The 17,355-nt window shown below is 36.9% G+C and overlaps 1 protein-coding gene across 1 annotated transcript in view; it reads right to left on the reverse strand.

Annotated features, from left to right (window-relative positions):
• Positions 1-15,685, reverse strand: part of LOC144433368 (aminopeptidase N-like) — a 25,340-nt gene extending 9,655 nt beyond the window's left edge. The window contains exons 1-7 of the mRNA XM_078121673.1: positions 15,475-15,685; positions 12,060-12,816; positions 6,448-6,730; positions 5,762-5,882; positions 4,956-5,110; positions 4,138-4,251; positions 3,064-3,201 (exon numbers count right to left, since the gene is read on the reverse strand). Coding sequence (XP_077977799.1) covers positions 3,064-3,201; positions 4,138-4,251; positions 4,956-5,110; positions 5,762-5,882; positions 6,448-6,730; positions 12,060-12,816; positions 15,475-15,685 — 1,779 coding nt within the window. The remainder of the gene's footprint in view (positions 1-3,063; positions 3,202-4,137; positions 4,252-4,955; positions 5,111-5,761; positions 5,883-6,447; positions 6,731-12,059; positions 12,817-15,474) is intronic.
• Positions 15,686-17,355: the final 1,670 nt, after the last annotated feature.

Raw genomic sequence — 17,355 nt, forward strand, 5'->3', positions numbered from 1 at the left:
AGACTTGTCAGTGCATATTGAATGAGACCAGTCCGTGCACATTGAATGAGGCCAGTCCGTGCACATTGAATGAGGCCAGTCCGTGCACATTGAATGAGACCAGTCCGTGCACATTGAATGAGACCTGTCAGTGCACATTGAATGAGACCTCTCAGTGCACATTGAATGAGACCAGTCCGTGCACATTGAATGAGACCAGTCCGTGCACATTGAATGAGACCTGTCAGTGCACATTGAATGAGACCTCTCAGTGCACATTGAATGAGACCAGTCCGTGCACATTGAATGAGACCAGTCCGTGCACATTGAATGAGACCTGTCAGTGCATATTGAATGAGACCTGTCAGTGCATATTGAATGAGACCTGTCTTCTAAAGCCTGTTGGTATAGTTTTAATTTTAATGGGTAATTTGCATAATTAATGGATTTTCGGTAATTAGAATGCAAACATCAAATTTCATTGAACTTGACATGCATCAACCATAAAAAAATCATACTTTTGATGTGGTTGCTTGTATAGTTTTTAATTGCGGTGTGTAATTTGCACAAGTAATCATTACGATAATTGGGCAATATCTTTAGAATGCAAACTTTAAATTTTAGATAATTTAGTAAATGTATTTATGCTAAAGACGTACATGCGTCATTTAACGCTTGATGATGTAACTTATAAGCTAAATGGTTAATTTGCATAAATGAATGAATTTTTAAATAATTAGACAATATGTTAACTATGTAAGTTTCAAATCACAGTCTCGTATCAATAATTTTCTAATAAAGTGGTACGTACATCATGTATAATAGCTATAGTTCAGAGGTTTGCATTCCAACAATGTGTGTAGGCCCAAATATCTTCAGTAGTATTGATACCGTGCAAACTACATACACTATTGCTAACATGTCTAGAGGGATGGACGCAATTTGTCACGGATTTATTATTGATACTATGTTGGTGAACGTATAAATTGAAAACTATAAAACTTTTGTAGTGTTCTTCAACTCATACTCTGACCTGGCGGATACAGGGAAACAGTTAGTCTATCTGCTAGACCTCGGATGTTCTTCCGATACAATACGACACACGACCGAACATCGCTATCGAGGATGGTTCGGGCAAGCCCTCACTGCGAACTTCGTTCGCTTATATTATCGAAAGAAAGCCCGAACGTCTAGCAGCAAGACTAGGAAACAGTGAACAACTCATGCAAATAGACAAGGTAGATATTACCTATAACTTACAATGTTGATGAAAAATATATTACCATTATTCAAACTGTACGACATTGCTGATAACCGGATTAATCGAATGATTCAATGCAACGGGTTGAGAAATAATGCAAATAGTGTTGTTGGTTGTTAGCAGAGTCCATATAAGCTGTGCATACTAGAATAGAGTATAATGACTGTTTGATTTATCTTCCATGATCATTCCTTTGCAAAATGGACTGTGAGTTAAACCGATAAGTAATTGACTGGCTTCCCAGCCACTTCATAAATACAAATTGGCTATTGAATTTTTTCTATTTACTTGATGTCATTATCCTGGGACTGTCTGTATGATGACTATACTTTAAAACGCATGTAAAGTATATCATCTCACGGCGTGGCCTTCTCTAAGTATAACTGTAACCCCCTCCCCATATACATATGTATGCCTTTTAAATACATACCATAACACGTAATATCAAACTTATAGTATCTTATAACTTATAGTAGCTTATCCTTCACTGAATATATCTAGTTGATGTTTAGGAAAACTTATTCTTAATTCATACTTGCAAAGAGACATTTTTCCACATTTACATATAAAGAATTACTAATACTTTGTTAAATAATGATTGATATATGACAGTACATATCAATTGAAACGTCGTCCATATTTTATATAAGAACACAGTGTACCTCTAAGTTTATTTACCTCTTTAATTGGAATTGATAATAGTCATACTATATAGAAACTGTATTATTTGATTACTTAGACGATACTATCAGTAATTACAGTATACCCATAGGTTCAACCCATTGGCTATATTAGGAGAGAGGCTGGTATACTAAAACAGTCATCTAAAAACAAAGATTACGATTGCCAATCATTTACTTTTGACTACAGTTTATTTTGTTCCTATTTTTGTGTAACTTCATGCAGGATGCCTATTACGAGCAGACAAACAGACAGAGAGTAAATTCGTCAATACGAATTAGGATCGCCAAATGACCCTTTTAAAAGCAGTCAAATAGAAATCACTCAGAAGAAAGTCCATGTACTCACTATCAGAACTTTATTACTCTTGATTCTATACAGCGCCTTTCAAAAACATTATTTCGAAAAACTTGCTCCTTGTGGGCAGGCCCGAGGATGTTTTATAATTAGGGTTCTATACACCTATGTTCATATATGTACACATCTCCTTATACACAGCTAAGTTTCCAAACAATTGTATTCATGTTTACACCCTGACTTTATTCAAAGCTCGCGCAAACTGACTGCCGTGTCTCATTAAAGAAATATATGCAAATTTAAAGTACATTTGTAACTGAATTGCATAAAGACCTGATACAAGTGTGAAATATCCCAACTTTGATCCTCCCACCATACACATTTAAGCATTTTAGTCAACATCGTAGATTCTATTTGTATATGATATATCCACTCTAGAGAAAACATTTGCCTGTGATGGATAAGTTGAAATTTTCAAATGGCGCCAAAGTATTGACGTTTTTTGAATCATCAGATTCATGTGAAGACATATATAGCAGTTTTTGTTGTTTTTTGAGGCAGCGAATTTTGACATGGAAATTTTATGTAAATGATATTTAAGCTCAATGTCATGTTTCACATGTCAAATTCTAGCAATTTCTTGCACATACTGAGTGATTTGTAAAGTAACCACGTCTTTTATTGACCAAGTCTCTATTATCGTCGTAAAACCATATGCCTTTTTTACGGCACCGCACGAGAAGTATCGCCATATCGCCAAATATGTTCTGGTTTGCGAAAATGGGTCTGTATGTAAAGTAACATTTGTTAAGAGAGTGGAAGCTGACAAAAGAATTCAGTGTTACCTTTTGATATGCAATCATGTCAAAATTGTCCAGTATTTCTATTGGTGTGGTGACCGTTTGATAAACCGGATGTGACGTAGATAAGGAATCCACGATAAACACTTTGTGCAGGTCATCTGTTAAAAACTGTTGATCTGTCTTAAGAATCAAAATATACAAACAAAGGTTATAACATTTTCTGAAAGGATTTTCCTCAGTTTGACATCACAGCTGTCCAGCACAAAAATATTTGCCAAATATTTACTAAATAAAAAAAACTACTGCCCAGCTGCTTAAACTTTTTGCTGCCTACTCACTGTCTTGATACATTATCAATTATTTTGTCACTATGACATAAGATTTGAAGGGGTTTTTATTCCTAATCCAAGTGTGTCCCTGATAAAAAAAATTATGTTTGTAAAGTACCATATATGATTTACTGGTAGAATACGACTCTAAGTCGAAAGTCGTATTTCTTAGGTTTTTGTACGTCACAGCTAACACCATGAGCACACACTGATAATCAATTTATTAGGGGCCCAAGCCCCAGTGGTGTAGTTGGGGTTTTTCTTACTTGCATTTTGGCAAATAGTATCAACTACTTGACTACTTTAAAGTTTGTGAACAGGAAGAAATTCCAATGCGTAGTTTCACGGCAATCATTGATTTAAGAAATCCAGTGGCGGCCATATTGGATCTCCCCCCCCCCCCCCCCAAGTGTTCTTCTCTGAAACCAGTGTATAGATAACTTTGCAATTTGGCGTGTAGAAGGAAGACTACTCCAACCTCCTTGCAGCACATCATGCATCATTGCCTGCTGGGCAAACCGCTTGGGCCTGCAATCGCTGCTTGCAGCTTTAATTTAATCTAATTTAATTTTATTTAAACTTTATTTAAAGAGGGTTAAAATCATATAGATAACCTGCTGGTTAACTGAAAGCTAGCCTTCCCCAGGGCCCTCTAAAAGACAACAAAAACAGGATAAGTAAAACACACACAGAAATACAAATGTAAGATGTAAGACAAATACAATATACAGGATCAATAAAACTGACAGAAACACAATTGCAAGCAGAGATTGAATAGTTAATTTACCATGTGAAAATCTGGATGTACATGGTCCATCGCTTTCATTCCCATGAAAGTGGCAAAACTTTCTTTCAACCATAGCTCGTCCCACCAAGCTTGAGTTACCAAGTTGCTATGCCACTGTTAAACAATAGATAAGTGACTCTTTCTAAATATCGGTACTGACATTGACTTTGACTTTGAAGAATGTGACCTCGGCGACCAATTTGTTTGACAATCGAAGTAGCTGGAATCATGCCAAAACTTTGCCATATCAAATCAAAGCTTGCTACTTGGTAATACTGACATTTTGGGTTCGTCATCTTGTTTAAAGCAGACCGACAATCTGTTATATTCACATGGTGTTATGTATGAAATTTATACTTTAAATAAAATAATGCATGATGAGCCCTCATTTCTCTCCATCCTGATTTCAGTTGGAAATCACTTGAACAAAGTAACAGCAAAGTCTAAGACTTTGAATTCTAAATCGCATATTAAGTTAATATATCAATTTCGGTTGATAGAATCCTACTTTTCTACAATTCTGCTGGATTTCAGGAAATATGTAGTGTAGAATAAAACTACTGTGTGATTTTAAACACAATTTAACAACAAATTTAAACAGCTTGAACATCATGAATAAATTAACTCGGAAATCATTCAATCAAGGAAGTCGCCCAACGATACATTTTTCTCTATATTCCTAATTCCTTTAAGAACCCTTTTTTCTCAGTCAACTCAGTGTTTGCCACTTTATGACATTTCAAAACTTTGCATGAACTCAAAAAATGTTAAATGTTTAAAGGGAAAGTTAGTTTACGACCTTTGACCTTTGACATTACCTGGTGACTAAGTTCATGGCCTATGACGAAAGCTATCCACTGTTTATCCCGGCTTGATGACCTTCCTTCCTTGTAAAGCAGCACGCTTTCTCGGAATGTATTTAATCCCCAGTTCTCCATTCCGTGGGCAGGAAGGAATGGAAGGGCAATCATATCTGAAGATAAATAGATGTGATACCGCACTGTAATATTATCTTTCATTGTTCTTTCAATTGTTTCAACGTACTTTACTCTACATGTAGTATGATATAAACTTGAAAGGGTGAAAGGGGCCATACCTTGCATAAATGTATCGATTACAGAATTTACACTAAATGTGACGTATGTTGACAAGAATTATTATCTACAAAGAAATTAGTGTATTTGTGACGTCATCATCAGAGGTTTTCCCATAGACCTTTGCAGGAAATCCACAAAATGACTGAATACATGTCAAGTGCAGTAGAACTTCTTTACAAGATTTGAAAGTTGATTGAATTGCCAAAGTGCTATTGTATCACCCAAATCATATTTAGGTTCAAATGAAAATCCATCTCTTTGGTAAACCATAGTGTCCAGGCATGTACGACTCCTGATTAGGCTCACATGCCTACAAGGTCACGTGTCCATAAGGTCACGTGTGCTGAATAGTGGGTCAATCTGTTGACAAAGACTGACGTGTGTAGTCTAAAATTTCAGGTACAATTTTCAAGTTTGTGTTTGGAACAAAAGTTCGATTCGATCATATGTAAGTTGGTAGCAGTAATCAGTACAAGTACACTATAAGGCAGCGCTGAGTCCAGCAACCTTATTTAACTGTCACTTACCCATCTTTGGCAAGGAGTAGGGTATAGCAGCATAGGACTCGAGGTAAGTGAAGATTTTAGGTCCAATATCCATAGCATACTGTACTTGATCCATGGCGTCTCGTCTTGCCCACACTCGAAACTAAAATCAAAGAAATTACAACTTTAAAGTTTTGAATCTCTGTAATAATTGTTGTAAAAACCGATCTTGTGATTCAATACATCGATAACTAAGTCAACAGGATTCATCTCCCTGTGTTTCCAATAAAACTAATTACGTATCATGGACTTCATTTTTTTTTCTTTTTAACATATTGACGTTACTGGGGTAAATGAGGCCCAAACATAAAAATATTACCCAGTAATAAAAATTGGATAAGTTGTATTAAAAATAACTGTCACACATGCGCGCGCGCGCGCGCACACACACACACACACACACACATACACACACACACACACACACACACACACACACACATACATACACACACAGTGCTAAGCCAATACATACATATACTAGCTATAAACCTTTCCTTAGAAAGTAGGGCGATACTTGTAATTTAACGATGTGTGTGACGTAGTACTTAAAGTCATTGTAGTCGAGCTGGTAATACAGCGTACTATCGAAAGAAAGGGGGTAGATGTACACAGTGTTGTTATATTTTGTATTATTACTGTTTAGATTACTATTTTGACAGTCTCACCTCAACTCTTCCTCCATTAGACAATGTATTTTCAGACGTGAAATTACAGACAATGAAAGCCAGCAAGTAGGTAGACATCTTAGGTGTTGTTTGAAAGTTCGTTGCTATCCAACCATTTCCTCTGTCTTCGCGACTATCCGGTATTTCTGGCATATTTGACAGGGCGATATATTTAGATCGATGTACGATTGTAACATTGAAGTTTGCTTTATAGCTGGGTTCATCGAAGCAGGGGAAGACTTTCCGAGCAGCAACGGGTGAAAGAAAAGATGCAGCCATGTACCTAACGAGATAAAAAGTGAGAATAGATCGCAAACAATAAGATATTATTCTTCGATATTTTTTTTCTTTATTCAGCAAAGGAAAATGTAAGTGGCGTAAAGGGCCTTGTCACTACAAGTTGATAGACGAGTAAAAGTACAAGTAATGTTGATATACGAAATATGCATATCTGAACTCGCTCCTTCACACTTAACACAGAATCAAGTAATTTAATGAAACTGTAACTGTTACCTTCTTTTTAATGCCTAATGCCTTTGACCGACTACTACGGATAAATAATTAAACATCTGATCTATATTGGGTTTTTATTTTCTAAGCAAATGTGATCAATTTTACATCATAATCTTCAAGTTTTACTTATCTCTTTCAAAAATTACACTCTCAAGTGAAAATACTGCAAAACAATAATTGTTACCCAAGGTTTTTGAAATGTTGCATTTTTATTAGCAAGATATAAAGAAGTGCAAGAAAATTAAAAAAATCCATCAGAAGGTATTAATATTAAGATACACGCTGTAAACAACCAAATCAACACATATTACACAATGTATGTTTGCAGAGTATTATTTAGATTTCCTGTGATTAGGTGTTTTTTTTCTCATTTGTTTCCGGTAAAACCAACGTAATGTGCTGTGTGTGCATTAGATTCAAGTTTGTGTGAAGAGTCGAAATGTATGTTATTGCGAAGCTCTTCTGAGTGATAACCCTGTCAACAAAATGACTGATGCGATCACACGGCACTAACGAAACATGGACACAGATAATAACATACTACAAAAAATCCCTGGAGGGAAGTTGTAGTAGTCTAGGTAATATTTAGTTGTATTAGTCATTACATCTAGTGACTAACACGGATACATATTTATGGTGGTGACAAACCATTTTTACGTGCTCTGTATTTAAAGTAGCTGGGACCAAACCCTTGAAAATCAAAGTTAGGAAATCTATCCACATTTTGTCATATGGAAACTTTAGTTTTGTCCTTTTCGATTATTTAAAATTAAAAAAATGTAAAGGTTAACCGTTTTCAAGGAAATTGACAGTTTTTCCAAAGAGTGAATACCGTATTCGGTGGCCATATTTGATTCTAAAGTGGTTTAATTTGATGGTGATCATTTTGACCTCAGTCTGTTAAAAGATTTGTAGAGTGGCTCATGATTATTTTGTCCTGATGCAGTAATTGGTCGGAATTTTCTTTAACAAAGTAACGGGAAAAGTTTTAGATGTCTGCTTCTGAGGCACATACTAATAGCATGTTACAGCAGGCCCAATTTCAACTTCGATATGCCGATCACGTAACAAATCTTAATGACGGTACTTCAATTATAAATTATGATAGTCTCAAATTACCAGATTCTAAGTGCTCTCTTTGCTTTTTTTCGATGTCAGCAATAATGGCGGTACAGAAATCTAGATCGGTTTGTTTAATTAGATATAGACAGCACTCAGTCTGGTATAATAACACACATGTAATTGAATTCATAACATGAAATAGATAACATCTTTACCAACTGTATTAACATGTATAAAAATGTTGAGGGGAAAGGCTTCATAGACAATGTGTCAAACACATTTGTCTCACCCAAAGTGATCATCAATACCTCATTACAAGCTACCTATAAGTCAAACCACAGACACTGCGATGCATGAATTCGTAGTTTATTTAATTTTAATGTCAACACTATAGCGATAAGAATGAATAAGCAGTCAAATATACCTAACAGTACACGGTGTACAATCCATATCATAACACGTTCATTTCCTTCTAGCCAATTGGAGTGTACGGAGTGAATAAGTTTTACGCTCACTGAGTACGAGTATTTCCATTACCTATCAGACTACTGATATTGGATGTAATCAGATGGAAGTCATTGTCGGAGGTCGCCACATCCAGATTTGTGTTAGTCAATTTAACTATGTTGGTGACCACACCTGCAGGCCGGTACGACAAACGATAGCGTATAACGAATCAGTATGGAGAATACATGTAAAAGTAGCTGTAGTCAAGGAAAACACCATAGGTTGGTGAAATAAACCATTGTTATCATACCTATTGAAAAGAACGATTAATACTTTCATAAAAATCAAGCTATAGCAAACTAAGATAGATGTAAGCATATTGGAATAAACTAGCAATTGATGTTGAAGTAATTACGACATTCACAGAAGTGATGTAGCAAAAATCTGGACATTGTATCGTACCAGTGCAGTATCTCGACATATCGTACCAGTGGACCATCTCGACATTTTATGGTACCAGTGCAGTATCTGGACATTGTATCGTACCAGTGCAGTACCTGGACATTGTATCGTACCAGTGCAGTACCTGGACATTGTATCGTACCAGTGCAGTATCTGGACATTGTATCGTACCAGTGCAGTAGCTGGACATTGTATCGTACCAGTGCAGTATCTGGACATTGTATCGTACCAGTGCAGTACCTGGACATTGTATCGTACCAGTGCAGTATCTGGACATTGTATCGTACCAGTGCAGTACCTGGACATTGTATCGTACCAGTGCAGTATCTGGACATTGTATCGTACCAGTGCAGTATCTGGACATTGTATCGTACCAGTGCAGTATCTGGACATTGTATTGTACCAGTGCAGTATCTGGACATTGTATCGTACCAGTGCAGTATCTGGACATTGTATGGTAACAGTGCAGTATCTGGACATTGCATCGTACCAGTGCAGTATCTGGACATTGTATCGTACCAGCGCAGTATCTGGACATTGTATCGTACCAGTGCAGTATCTGGACATTGTATTGTACCAGTGCAGTATCTGGACATTTGATGGTACCAGTGCAGTATCTGGACATTGTATCGTACCAGTGCAGTATCTGGACATTGTATCGTACCAGTGCAGTATCTGGACATTGTATCGTACCAGTGCAGTATCTGGACATTGTATCGTACCAGTGCAGTATCTGGACATTTTATGGTACCAGTGCAGTATCTGGACATTGTATCGTACCAATGCAGTATCTGGACATTGTATCGTACCAGTGCAGTATCTGGACATTGTATCGTACCAGTGCAGTATCTGGACATTGTGTCGTACCAGTGCAGTACCAGGACATTGTATCGTACCAGCGCAGTATCTGGACATTGTATCGTACCAGTGCAGTATCAGGGCATTGTATCGTACCAGTGCAGTATCTGGACATTGTATCGTACCAGTGCAGTATCAGGACATTGTATCGTACCAGCGCAGTATCAGGGCATTGTATCGTACCAGTGCAGTATCTGGACATTGTATGGTAACAGTGCAGTATCTGGACATTGTATCGTACCAGTGCAGTATCTGGACATTGTATCGTACCAGTGCAGTATCTGACATTGTATCGTACCAGAGCAGTATCTGGACATTGTATCGTACCAGTGCAGTATCTGGACATTGTATCGTACCAGTGCAGTATCTGGACATTGTATCGTACCAGTGCAGTATCTGGACATTGTATCGTACCAGTGCAGTATCTGGACATTGTATGGTAACAGTGCAGTATCTGGACATTGTATCGTACCAGTGCAGTATCTGGACATTGTATCGTACAGTGCAGTATCTGACATTGTATCGTACCAGTGCAGTATCTTGACATTATATCGTACCAGTGCAGTATCTGGACATTGCATCGTACCAGTGCAGTATCAGGACATTGTACTAGTCGTGAAACAAAAGGTTTCGACACTTGAAGTTGTGTAAGCATACAACAACGATAGTTTTAGTCTGTGTCTGTCTGAGTTTGCTTATACCTTGATTTCCATAGCAATATTTAAGTGTGATGTCAGCAAACAAATAATGGACCGGTTAAAGGTGCAAAAGTAATGAATGTTAAAATTCCAGATTTCCCTTTTAAATGCTATAGCCAATTGTATTGTACTACTCTCATTCGTTAATTGACCTGTGTCCCTTTAAACAAAAGTAACCACCAAAGATCACACAGTTACAGACTGTGTCCCTTTAAACAACAGTAACCAATAATGATTATAATGTTTCAGACTGTGTCCCTTTAAACAAAAGTAACCACCAAATACCATAAAGTTACAGACTGTGTCCCTGTAAACAAAAGTAACCACCAAAGACCATAAAGTTACAGACTGTGTCCCTGTAAACAAAAGTAACCACCAAAGACCATAAAGTTACAGACTGTGTCCCTGTAAACAAAAGTAACCACCAAAGACCATAAAATTACAGACTGTGTCCCTGTAAACAAAAGTAACCACCAAAGACTATAATGTTACAGACTGTGTCCCTTTAAACAAAAGTAACCACCAAAGACCATAAAATTACAGACTGTGTTCCTTTAAACAAAAGTACCTTCTAAAGACCGTAAAGTTACATACTGTGTATCTTTAAAGAAAGGTACCCAATAAAGAATATAAAGTTACAGACTGTGTCCCTTTGAGAAAGGGTAAGACGTATGATAGGGCCGGTATGACAGTTAGTATTATGATTACAAAATAACTTTATTCAGGGTTAAACTCAATAAACTTTACAAAGAACAAAAGCGTTGATGGATCGGCTTCTTTCCATCGAGGCCCTCGTACATCAAACCGACAATCACGCAAAAATCCACTTACAACCATATAATACATACATTTACACGCATTGTGACATTATACCTCCAGATATACAAACTAAAAGTTAGGCATACTGTAAAAATTTCAACACGACATGTACTTACGACTTATCAAATCTGCAAAACTAGAGATGACGTGTGTAATCATAATTAATACTAGGTGGTGCCACCATGTTGCATGGCCGAATTCGATGCTATTTGGGGCATGCAACCTTTAGTTCCCTGAATGTGAACTCATTACAAATTAACTCTTCGAGGGGTAATTTCTCAATCATCTCTACATCTAATCTCGTTATTCTGAATAAAACTACAATGTCAGAAAGGTCATCAAAACGCATTTTCAACAACATAATTGGTAAAATTCATAAGCGCTATATGTAAAACGTGTATATTAGTCTATATGTATGTATGTATGTATGTATGTATGTATGTATGTATGTATGTATGTATGTATGTATGTATGTATGTATGTATGTATGTATGTGTGTGTGTGTGTGTGTGTGTGCGTGTGAATAGTAATGGATGATATTAATTCATTGTCGCAAGTAACAATCGTCATTAATTAGCTACGTTGACAACACTATGCATGCAACAAAATTGCTTTGTCGAAATTGTGATCATTGATTTAATTTTCGATTGAGTCATTTTTAGTCTGTGTTACCAGATTGCTTTTACCGTGAAAATCTCATTTTTTGCATTATTTAGCATTGAGAAAATCAGCTCTGTCCTAAAAAGTTCCTACCTGGTCTTCCCCTTTGCGTCATCATACTGTGTTTGATAAATTCCATTCCCTTTGTTACTGGTATTAATCGATCCGTCATACCTCAAACGTAAGACGTATTCTTCACCTTTCCGAAGTTCACTGTCAAGTTTAAAAGTAATATAGGTATAGAGCGGCGAGTAAATAGGTGTGCCGATGATCTTGGGTACCGATACACTTTGCGTTCCTTTCTGTCGTTCCTCTAAAACGTACTGCGTTATTCTTAGAGCCTCGCTTTGTAGAATGATAAACGTTGTTCGTTTCTGGCACAGAAAGGTGATCTCAACATACCCCCTTAATTCTAGCTTTAGGATGTTGGGTTGCACAGTCAGTTTGTAAAATAACGGGACGATGGACGTTGGCAGACGCCAGCTCTTCCATAATACGTCACTTCTCAATGCTGCTGGCACCTCCGTCGGTGGAAGGACCGTGACGACCTCTTCACACTCCTGTCGCTTCATCATAAAAATGACCAACAGGACAACGGTAAGGCAAAGAAGTAATACAGCGGTAGCCAGAAATGCAGCTTTGTACTTGGATAAGTACAGTCCAGTGGTGTGCGTTGTATAACCAGCAATATGTACTTCTATTTCCTTTGGGGACTTGTCATTATAGTTTACATTGTTAGATAAATGAGCCTGTGTTTGCATCGGAGAGCTCGCCATGGCGCCCAAAACTGATGGACACAGGTCGGAGGCAATGCATACAGCGCGGACGAGGACGCGTGTCGCAGTCTTCGCTGACCGACAATCATACGTGGAATGAATGTTGGCGAATTACTCCTAATATGTTGAATTCCATTTCAGAGGTCGGTTATATGTAAGGAGCGGAAAAAACAATGAATACGTTTTGTAAATGGTCATGACTTAGTAATGTAAAGTTTATCCAGGTTTGATTACTAGGTTGATTCTCATCTGTTCTACTGTATTTAATGATGGTTGAACTGACCGAGTCATCGCTGAAGGCTATGCATCACAGCTATGCAAATACACTTTTGACCACACAAACCCAACGATTTATAACTTATATGGCGGACTTCCATGCCCACGCACAAGATTATAAGCAGGAGAATCCCAATAACAGTACTGCATGGTTCATCTAAAAACCATGAGATTTGTCAAAACCGATCGAAAACTAGTTTAGATGTACCACAACGAAAGCCAAATCTAGGGCGTGGTAACCTTGGTCAAGTATATTAAACGTACAGTATTTGTCATATGTATAAGGGTATGAAATCCAGTAGTTTGGATCACGTGTACGTACGCAATAATCACTTCTATATGTTTTTGTTTCATTTATTTTTGGATATTAAAAGATAACTTTCTCTAAATTTAATCACTTTTCCATTCGGAAATATTTATCAGCATACTTAGTTTAAGTGGCCGGCATATAAAATGTTTGCCTGCGATCAATTCAACTATTTTGCAATGACTTATACGAATCTATTTGCAAAATGGCCAACAATGAAAACTTTAATACCAAGATCGGATCCAGTTAAGGCCTAAAAAACCCCTGTGTGGTTTAGAATAGGTGGGGTAGGTAGATTGTGAGTCTTTTTGTTTTTTGTTTTTCATGTGTGAGTATCTAGTTCAGGTAATTATGTTTTCCGTTCTTTTCCATATGGTCTCCATGTTTTTGTTTCTTCCCATCAGATTACAGATTGAAAGAACAGTTTTGTAGTGTCTTTTTAAGTTTATGTCAGTTTTCGCATCCACTATTTCTAGCAAGACTTCGCAATTTTCGCGATTTTTTTTTCTCGAATATGTAAAAAAAAAAAGTTTTAGGATCGGCAGTTAAAAACTATGTGGGGGTCGTGTAACAGGAACCAACAAGGCTTTGATCATGTAGCTGCAGTGATATTATAGAATTGGTTTGATTTTCACGTCACCTTGGACTTGAAAAATCCAAGTCAAGGTTAATGAACATATTGTGTTCAATGAATCGTATCTCCAGATTTACAACAAAACAGCCTGCGTCATTCCAAAGAACAGCTGAATGAAAATATGCCTATCAAATAACTCGTGTGTGGGACATATTGAGTTTACATACTTATATATAACCTAGACGAAACCATTTGTGTAACTTGTATATAAATAATGTTAATGCGAATGTATACCTTATATGACATTACAATTGTCTTCTGTGCCGTTAGTACACTTATTTGCACAGGACGCATTCCCTTGATATTTTTATACTCGTAATAAATGACGTCATCGAACAGTTTGTTACATCATAATCATCTTGATACCAGGTTAGAGTGAGTTCTGTCAATTACAAGTTAAGAAAGTCTCGGTTACCCAGACTCTCACCGCTGGGGGCTCTGCGTACGAGACCTCCCCAAGCGAGAATCTGGGGAAACGAGACTATGGTTAAGAATGTTTCAGTAAGTAGAATACTGCGAGTACCTTTTAAATCAGCAAACATTGCGCCCAAAAAACATATGGACTCAGCTTGTAACCTTTAACATCTGTAACGTGCACTTGATACTGTACAATTAGTCCAGTCAATCTAGCGAAAATTTAGGCCGAACCGGGACATAATTGCAACATAATCATTTTAGTGCATGTTGCTCATAATTTTATGCTGGACAGGACAACATATCAAGAGTCTAGAAAAATCTAGGAGGTGGAACATGGTGAAATAGTACGTTTCTTAATTAGAATATAATGTTCGTGAAATATGATTTGTTTAAAAACCACTGCAAGTCAATGGGTAGGTCTGAAGTACGTACAACCATTCCTAGTAAATGTAAACATACTTAATGTGTGTATTTTTGATAATATTAATTAAGGACACTAGGTTACGATTAACGTATACATTTTGAACACCCCCTGTTAGTAATAGCAATGGTTATCATTAGATACTACGATGGAATAGTACTTGAATACTTTCCTCTCATCATTAACCCCCCCCCCCCCTTACATGAAAATACATACTAAACAAGTCACCGTGTAAATTGACATGTCAAATAATACATTAATAACCATGCATGATGAATTTACATGTATCTCCTTATTGGCACTCGATTAAGAAATTTATGAGTTCAGCACATAACTTTACAATCATCACATCCACTCCAAAGTAAGTTAAACTTAATATTAGATAGTTGCTTATATACTAGCTGTAGATATTATTAACGACAATTGTTATTGTTCAAAATGAATTTTCTTCATTCAGCCGCCGAGTATACTTGTGACATTAAGAGTAAAACTGTTATCTCATTGATATTTCCAGGTTTGGGTAATAATATATTGACACCTGCACGAACTACCTGATGCAAAATTGAGGAAAATTATGGCCATTTTCAATATTTTTACACAAAGTAACCCGGGCAATCACATAGCGGTGATGCAGAACAACCAGATAACATCGCATTTTCTGTTCGAATGTGTACAACCTGGCTTGCGCATGGACTCCTTTGGGTGTTGATGTTTCTGTTGAAACTTGCCTCTTTCTAAAGATATCGGAGTTTTGTGGTTAGATGTAGGTGGTATATATGTCATTATATCGATGGTGGAGATGACCGGCATTTTGTTTGTCCTTATGGAATCAGTGTCGATGTCTTGTCCAATCAGAGGGTGCATTCCATTGACCTTTAAGGTGAACATCGTGACGTTTACCGTCCCATATCAAAAGTGTATACGGTGAACGTCATTGAAATGTTGTTATGGTTACTTGATTAATATATATATAAACTTTTTGGCTAAATCTTTATTAGAATATATATAAACGTTTTGGCTAACTTAACTCTTGAGCTATAGACAACTCGAGTAAAACATTAACGTTTGCATTGTCGGCTACAATTGTTTACCTCCTGCAATGTTTGTTCCAGGTTTGAATTAGGCCCTATTAAAGTGACTCGTTAAGATTGAATTATATGTACTTATTGCCATTGCTAGAAATACCTACCCCTAGGGGTACTTTTTCAACATCAGACTTGGTAAATTGGCGAGATAAGATTTTTGTTCTCCTTTATTTCAAACAATACGGATGGTGTTCACCTAAAAATACGACCAGCAGTGTCTCTCTAATTCTCTAACATTCCATTTACTTCAAGGAAATCAATAAATTGAAATCGTCCAAAGATGGACGGTATCAACGGATAATTGGAAATGTACTGTCAAGGGAATTCGTTACCACAGCAACATAATAATTTCATGTTTATTATACATATTTATCAGTTATTATCACCTTTCGTATGGAAATTGATTTTCTGTCTGAATGATAGTCCATAGCAACACTTTACATCCCGATATAAACAAAGTGTCATTTCGGTCCAACTCAGTGTTACACAATGTTTCATACAATGACAGTCATTGTACAGTAGGATGGAATACTATAGTCACATACAATTATAATTTTAGTTGGTTATCTATCTGGCTGATCTGTCCGAAGAATAAACCAGATGTATGTATGAATGGATGCAGATAGATAGACAGACAGACAGACAGACAGACAGACAGACAGACAGACAGACAGAGAGACAGAGAGACAGACAGACAGACAGACAGGCAGACAGACAGACAGACAGACGGACGGACGGACGGACGGACGGACGGACGGACGGACGGACGGACGGGCGGGCGGGCGGGCGGGCGGGCGGGCAGGCAGGCACACAGACATATGATCACACCCTACATACATACATACACACATACATACATACATACATACATACATACATACATACATACATGCATACATGCATACATGCATACATGCATACATACATACATACATGCATACATACATACATGCATACATGCATACATACATACATGCATACATACATACATGCATACATGCATACATACATACATACATACATACATACATACATACATACATACATACATACATACATACATACATACATACACACACACACATGCACACATACACACACACATACACACATACACACATACACACATACACACATACACACATACATACATACATACATACATACATACATACATACATACATACATACATACATACATACATACATACATACACACTCACAGTGATACTGCATGTAGTATTATAATGTATGTAGGATAAAATCAAAACCTAAGATACCAAACTTTTATAGTTGCATCAATGATGATATTATATTTCTGTGGGTTTCTCTTAAACAGTATCGACTTACACTGTTCGTGCTTCGTTTACCATCAAACCTTACTAATTGACGACGCCAACAAAATTATATCTACAGATTCCTTAACTACCTCCCACTACTTGTTTTCGTACGATGAAATGGAAGCAGACTTCA

The sequence above is a fragment of the Glandiceps talaboti genome, chromosome 3 (genome assembly GCF_964340395.1).
Source record: "Glandiceps talaboti chromosome 3, keGlaTala1.1, whole genome shotgun sequence".
Taxonomy (NCBI): domain Eukaryota; kingdom Metazoa; phylum Hemichordata; class Enteropneusta; family Spengelidae; genus Glandiceps; species Glandiceps talaboti.